At 47.0% G+C, this 7,918-nt stretch overlaps 1 protein-coding gene across 4 annotated transcripts in view; it reads right to left on the reverse strand.

Annotated features, from left to right (window-relative positions):
- KDM7A (lysine demethylase 7A) overlaps nt 1-6,847 on the reverse strand; it is a 67,951-nt gene extending 61,104 nt beyond the window's left edge. For 3 of the 4 annotated variants that reach the window (XR_003256356.1, XM_026083860.1, XM_026083859.1), the window contains exon 1: nt 6,716-6,847. Coding sequence is in view for 2 of the 4 variants with exons in the window: in XM_026083860.1 (XP_025939645.1) it covers nt 6,716-6,822 (107 nt within the window). In the remaining 2 variants the exon portion in view is untranslated. The remainder of the gene's footprint in view (nt 1-6,715) is intronic. The other variant, XM_026083862.1, reaches the window with a different exon arrangement.
- Between the last annotated feature and the right edge of the window lie 1,071 nt (nt 6,848-7,918).

Below are 7,918 nucleotides of genomic sequence, written 5' to 3' on the forward strand. Positions count from 1 at the left end.
TAATGGAGAAAATCGTATTAAATATTAATTCCATTCAAAAGCAGAATTGACCTGAAAAGACATAACTAACCACATAAATCCCCATTACCACCATAGAGCAGACATCTGAAGACTATTCATATTCCACAAGATGGTTAGTTCTATGTACTCCTGAGCTAATGTTACAACACATTAGAAAGGACTGACAAATGAGAAATATACAGCTTTTAAAATAGCCAGTGTATTTTACTAAGATGTCTCTCCTGTGTTATCAATAAAGCACTGGCAATGTTGTTTATTAAATTCTCATATTTCAGCAATGAGACAACTTGTAAAACTTAAGTATTTTTGTTTTTTAAGCATATACATTCTACCTGTGAAAGTCTTTTCAGATTGATCAGAGGTGTTTTGAGAGAATGGTATTTTACTTTAAAAACAATGTAGAAAAAAGTACAGGCACTTATATGAAGAGTAAGAGTTCATCTTCAACTTGTGCAAACTGCCATGTAAAACAGAATCAAAACATTGTATTACATGATCTTTTCTTTGGAAAGATGACATAGAAAGTGCACAGAAAACTGAACTGAGCATATGAAAACAGCTAATGAATACTGTAACTGTTCACAAAAAGCTAGAAACCACAAATGAAGACTGAAAATAAAATTAATGTAATTTTGCCCACTGGCAGTTAACAGAATGATACTCTACTGTAAGGCTTAATCCATTTTACTGTCATTGTGTTGCCCTAAGAGAACTCAGCATAATAAACAATCAACAGACCAAGGTAAGTTTAAAGAAAAAGGAATTTATTTCACATCTCTTAGGTGCTGGAGTGCACAGCATATATAAAAATCAGTTTACCAAGCAGCATCCTACCCAGACTTCTCTTACTTCTGTAGTTTATAGATATAAAGTAAAGCAGTCACAGAGCCTTTTAAACCAACGTTCTATTTTTTCGGTCAAATTAAGCATATATTAAAGAAAGGAAAAAGAAAGCAAGATACAGAAGCGTTACATAAGCACTAACAGATGACATTTTGGAATATAAATTCACTATAAACTAACTGGCTAATAAAAAAAAAAAATCACTATCAGCCAGGTAAACTACACACTTGAAGACTTAGTGTCTCCATTCACGTGATCAATTACATAATCAAGAAAGGTTGAAAAAAGAGAAAACAATGATAGCAGTAAGACTGATACAGAGCAACCATAACATTACAGAAAATTAAAGGTAGTGTTTAAACCACTAATTCTGAACCTTTGCATCTTTAAGTAACATGTAATAGGCAATAATTAATCTGCACTTTAGAAATTAGAACTATTAGTGTTGTAACAATTGTTCAGAAGCTCACTAGAATCTTGTCGAGGTTATAATTAAGAAAGCTCAGTTATGGATCTCAGTTCTCTTACAGATCTTTATTGGACAACACTTTACATTTTTCTTGTCCTAATTATCATGCCAGAACGTATACTCTAAAACATCTATTCCGTTTTATTCCAGAATGCCAAATACAAGCTACACCAACATACAGATCTAAAGGAAAAAAGGTGTTAACTTTCGGATGCATAGATTCTTCAAAGCAGCCAGTTTTGCAAGAACACTGTAAAGAAAAAAACTCATGCATATAATTCTACATGTTACTGCACAATTTCAAAAATTAAAGAAATTTGAATACTTACTACTCTATAGTGCTTATTACAGTAGAATACATCTACTTTAATATATATTAATATGCCTTCCCACTTCACAGATGGGAACTGAGAGGAAAAAATGGCTTACTCAAATGAAGAATATAAAAGGATTTGAAACAGATATCCAATTACACAAGTGCTAGTCTAGCATCTTTATTATTACTACAGATTCTTCTCACTTCAACCGAAACTGTTTCAGCTTTTGTACTGTTAGAAGAGCTTGAAGTCACTTGAAATCACTTAATTCTTTGGCAGAGGAAATACAGCTCGTTGGACTAAAGATGAGGCCTTCGCCTTACCTCTGAGAAAATGAGACTAAAACCAAAGAAAATAAGGTTAACAAATTTACTCCTTCCCTTCCCCCATCTAAAATATTTCCCTAACATACATTCAGTTTCCATAGGAAGAATCTAAGGCTTGTATATCATAAAAGCCAGAAAGCCAGTTCAAGAGCCTCTGGTATTAGATCAAAGCTCTATTGACCAGACAACAATTTGTTGATTCAATTTCAGGCTCCTGAACACATTTAAATTTGTTTTATAATTACAGGGAGTTAATTTTCTAAACAGAAGGCCTGCACCAAAAGGCATTTGTAACCGTCTCTTTGCACCCTCCATGTTTCCTGACATAAACATCACCATGCCTTGTCCTCTAAGTCCTTTTAAGGCAGACTCAGGAACTTCGACTTCCTCTGTAGACAGACAACGTTCTGGGGTTGCAATACTGCAGCAGCACTGAACATGCCTTACTCACTATTGACCCCAACAGAAGAGCAGCTGGGTCTAGCTCTAGCACACTAGATTCAAGGCACAATTGCACCTGGTGACTGAGACACAAAAGTGAAGTTCCACAAAACAGGGCAAGTCATTGACCCCAAAAGGAGCACTAAGGAGGAAGATTGAGACTCCCACCATCATCTGTTCCTCCTCCAGCAACACAACCCTGACCAGTATTTTGCAACAGTCTGGGACTCATCCTAGTCCTGGATGAGCCTGTGTAGCTCTATAACCCAACAAAACACTAACTCAGCAAAGGAATGTTTTCAGTCCATTTTCTAAGCAGAGTTGACTTATCAAACAGTCAGACAAGCACTGAACAAGCAAAAGAGAAATTACAGGAGCATGCAGCCAGGAGTGGGACAGTCTCTTTCAGCAGCAAAGGGTTGGCATAGCTAGTCATGCAGAACATGTATAAAGCTCCAAAACAAAGGGCTAATTTATGAAAAGTAGTCACTATAGGATGTATAATGCCTTCTGGACTTAACCAGGAGGAGAAGGCCTGCCTTCAGAGTACAAACCGGTATGTTAGGATACTTGGTGCAGGTTCCATCTCAACAGCTGCAAGAGCAAACCCTGATTTTGAAACTGAGATCAAATTAAGGAGTGGTTGAGAAATTTTATGTTTCTTCACAGACTAAAAGACAACATGCTCATCTATATAATATCAGAAAAACTATATTCTACATTAATTTAGCTGAAATTTGATTTTTGTTGATCTATATTTCCATTTGACAAAAGTGCAACAAGACTCAAGGCACCTACAATTTAAATAATCATGCTCAAAAGGCACGAGTCACATTTTTTTTTTTTCAAATGAAGTTATTAAACATTTGGTAGTAATGATAAAACTGTAAAAAGAAAACCAGTGTAGTTTTGCTTCAGTTTTACAAAGTTAGCTCTACAATAATTTCTCTCTACAGCATTACAAAAAACATGACATCATGCAGATAAAAACTGAACTATATGCTTAAACTTAGTTTATTTGTGCATCTATGCAATATACATAAATCTAGTTGAGTATGGGAATTAGGCAGAAAAAAAGTCAAAAACTTAAATGCTGACAAAAGAATTTCTGCCAGCTCCACAGGTACATATTCTAAGAACAGTCAATTGCAAATTCAGATAAAAAAGACATTCTGTACATGAAGTTACATACATGAAGATAAAAAACAAGCATGAGAAAAGAAGCTAGGATGTAGTTAACCTAATACTTGAGTAGACAATCAAGAAGCAAACAGGGACAGAATGAGAAAATCGTGCTATGATACATATATATATATGTATGTATGTATATGCATACACATACATATATATATCATTTGAAGACAAACTCAAGAACTTTTACAGGTGTAAAGAGCTACTGAGCAGATTTAAGAACAAGTTGAGCACTTAAAAATAGCAGAAAAAAAGTTTTTCTTCTGCATTCTAGTTGGAGTATATGCTAGAGAAGCCAGAAAGGAGAGGCAGCTTAATGTGAAATTTTCACTTAGAGAAGATAAAATGAGCAGGAAAAGATGGAAATTGTCTAAAATATAAATGGATATGCCCATTGGAAACATCTGACAGTTTGTCACGTTTAAGTTTTTGTAGCCTCTCCAATCTTGCAAACCATTTTAAGAAGTGATGAAGCCTAAAACAAAATACATGCACACTTTATTTTCTTTTGTTCAGCAAGAGATAACTACACGAGACTGTGGCCAGGTGTTAGGCCCACTTGTAGAGCAACAAAAAACGAGAATGTAGGTTCTTAACCTTGTAAGGCATGTCAAAATATTTGCTTTTATAGCAATATTTGCCAGAAACGATAAAATGTATATTTGATAACATATTGATTAACATATTGATAACAGCAAGCCAAAATCCAGTCATTTTAAGACAGACAGTGCAAGAAGAACACCCAGAAGAAACATCCCATGAAATTCAGAGGGACTAGCAAAAGTTTGCCACAAAACAGACTTTGTACTACCTCCTGCACATTACTAAGGCACTCTTTACACACAGGAAGGGAGCAAAGAGTCCATAGTCCAATAATACATGCTATGTATCATGCTAGGGCTGGTGCCTCGAGCAAGCATGGTTATCTGTGCTTCTGAATATGTGTCATATCAATCCCATTCCACAGGTAGGAAAATCATGGCAGCACGATACCAAGAAGTTCACAAAAAACTTCACGATCCAAGATTATTTATTTTCTTGTTCTCGTAAGCTATGTAACAGAGTCTTCAGATACTCATAAACCAAAGGGAAAGGAGCTCCCAGCGTAGACCACAGCTGGGAGAGGACAACAGTCTCTCACGATCCTGTCCCTTAATAACAGGACAGGGCTGAGCATGCAACTAAACCCCAGAGTAACACAGCAACGTGTCTGCTGCCAGCTCCTCCTGGCTTACTTCTTCCCACACTTAGGGTTTCAGATTATCTAGCAGTTCAGTGCTAGCACAACTTTTCTACCAACTGCCTGACAGAGCACGAGCACAGGAATCACTCTTGATCTTTATGCAGATCAAGACGTTAAAAAGAGGTGGTCCCACCTCCGCATCAGATGGTCAATACTTTCCTCTTAAAAATTTCAGAAATGAGATCACTTGTACCCCAGTAATATTAGCATGCAACACTGGCATTTAAGTCAAGTCTGCATGCAAATTGAATAATTGCCAAGACAGACTGAAAGACCAACAGTCTCATTCAGAAAAATACTTGCAAGAGAGATAACCTGTAACCCTACAAAGATCTTCTGACGATGTCTGCACCTTTACAAGAAGTGACTTTAAGTTCTGCCAACTTGTATCAAGCTACTCTAATCCAAAAATGCTGCTGTGCTTCTAGCTTCAACAACAGTACTGGCAAGAGGAGTAATAACCTAGTTAAAGAGAGTGCTACAGTTTTGCTTTTTTAAAGTATGACGATTGTGTTTTGCCATTTTTTACAGTTTATAAAGTCCTTCTCATAGCTTCTACTATACTGTGTTTTGAGTTGGGGGGAAACCCCTACACAAAGGGCAAGATTTCAACTCGGCGAACATACCAGTCAACATCCAGAACATCGGAAGCGTTCTGAACAGCGTACTGAAACACCGATGTACAATGATTACTGTTAAGTAACACCTAGACACGCGCCCTACTTCCAGCCAACATTATTTTTTTCCCTTTGCCACGGGAAAGCGCACAACCCTCTTTTTTCCCCGTTGCAAGCTCGAGGGTGGGGGTGGGGGGTCAAGAGATGAAAGAGGAGCACGCAGACCCGCCGGGACCGCCAGCGCGCTGCTGCCTGCTTACGGAGCGACAGCCGCCGCCGCCGCCACCAGGGGAAGCGGGCCGCAGCGCGCCGCTTTGTTAAGCGGCCGCCTGCAAAGAGGGGGAATTTAAACCTCCGGGGCGGCTCCTGCTTCCCGCACAACTTCGGGGCCCGGCGGCGCCGCAACTGAATCCGGGGCCGCGGCGGCGGCTCGGCCCGGCCCGCTCCGCCGCCCTCCCGGCCCGCGCCGGCAGGGGGCGACGCCGCTGTCTAGCCGGGAGCCTGTTTTTGTTGCACGGGGGGTATTTAAATGTCCTGCTGTCAATCAAGACGCACTTCCTACAGCCGCAGCCAGCTCCTCGGTCAATACCCGGCGCGGGGGCTCCGCACATAAAGGGCACGGCGACGCGGGGCCCGCCGGCCGCGGCCGGCCCGGGGGAGCCGCCGAGCCCCCAACTTGCTCCTTTGTTTAAATGCCCGTGGCTCCCCACCGCCACCTCCTCCTCCTCCTCGCAGGCGGGAGCCGGCCGCGGGGCCTTTATTATTCACGCGCTCGGCTCACAAAACACACGCGAGCCGGCGGTGGCTGCGGATGGGGCTAGAAATGTCACGGCGCGGGGAGGGTAGGGGGCGACCCCCCCTCGGCCCCCCGCAGCCCCCCGACCCGAGCACACGGCACGGCGAGCCGGGAGCCGCCGGGGGGGGGGGAGGTCCCGGCACCGCGGCGCACTCCTCCAGCGGAGCCCCCGCTCCCCTCCTCCCCCAAACAGGCTCAACTTTCGGGTCGCGGGAACCCCGCATCTGTTGCTCTTTCATAACCGGCCTTCCCCCCCCCCCCCCCCCCCCCCCCCCCCCCCCCCCCCCCCCCCCCGCGGGGACCCCGATCCCCTCCGAACCGCCGCGCGGCCACTGTCCCCCCGGTAACGGCCGCGGGGGGGGGGGTAACTGCCACCGCCTGTGCCCGGCGGCTCGCCGGCCCGACGGTTTTGTCCCCTGCCGTGCCGCGCCGCGCCGCCCCCGGCGCCCACCTGCCGTGAAACCAGTCCTTGCAGATGTCGCACTCGATCATGAAGCGGCTCACGTCGTAAGGCTCCCGGCACACGCAGTACACGGGGGTCGCGGCCGCTCCGGCCATCTTTAAAGAACTCCCTGACTGAGCCGCCCGCCCGCCCGCCCCCTCCCTCCGCTGCCGCCGCCGCCGCCGCGGCACCAATAACAACAGCGCGCGTGCCAGCCCCGCACGCACCGCGCGCGCCCCCGCCCGCCCGCCGGCCACCGCGAGGGAGGGCGGGACCGACAGGCGGCGCGGGAGCGAGCAAACAACAGTGCGCGGGGGCGCGCGCACGTGCGTCACCCAGCCCCCGCCGAGGCAGCGGGAGGAGGACGAACCCCCCTCCGCCCCAGCTCCTCTACGCTCCGCCCCGCACGGCGCCCGCGCCCACTGCGCGTGCGCCTCCCACCCCGTCCGCCTTTCCGCGCAGCCCGAACCGAGCGTGCGCGGGGGCAGCAGGCTCCCATTGGGCGCGCGGAGGGGAGCGCACGTGCCGCCGCCGGCCCCTCCCTCCCCCCCTCCTCGGGAGGCGGGGCGCGAGGAGGCACGCGCTCGCCCTGCTCCCCCCCACCTCCCCCGAGAAGCGTCACGCCGGGAGGGGGAGGGGCAGGGTGCCGCGAGGACACAGAGAGAAAGAGCGCGGGCCGCGGCGCGCGCCGGCTCCCCCTTATGTAACCGCGGCGGCGGCGGAAGTGGCCGAGAAGTGCCGAAGGCGCCCGAAGGCCCCGACTTTGTTGTCGGGCCGCCGCGGCCCGCGCAGGCGCGGACGGCCCGGACGGGGGGGCGGGGGCCGCTGTCAGCTCCTGCGGGGAGGCAGCGCGAAGCGACCGCGCGGCAAGGAGCGACCGCCGCGGCGGAGGCGAGCGGCAGTTGTGCGCGGGGCCGTCGGTTCCCTGCCCGGTTTCCCCTGCTCGGCCCTGGCACCCTGCTCTCCCCGGCAGCTAAAGCAAACGGTGTTTTCGCGCAGCGGAGGGTCGGTGCTAATCAAGTTGTGCGATGTTAATTCCGCGCTAAAACACGAAGGTTTTGGCGGAAGGCTCGTGCCGGTGGATTGGGCAGATGGCGTGACACAAAAAAAAAAGCCAGTTTAAAAATGTGTTTAATTCCTGTGCATTGTCAGACAGTACAAAGCCAAGGTTTGTAGTTCCCAGTCCAGGCACCCAGAGTGCCTTGAGGAGGC

The sequence above is a fragment of the Apteryx rowi genome, unplaced genomic scaffold (genome assembly GCF_003343035.1).
Source record: "Apteryx rowi isolate R43461 unplaced genomic scaffold, aptRow1 scaffold_62, whole genome shotgun sequence".
NCBI classification, from domain to species: domain Eukaryota; kingdom Metazoa; phylum Chordata; class Aves; order Apterygiformes; family Apterygidae; genus Apteryx; species Apteryx rowi.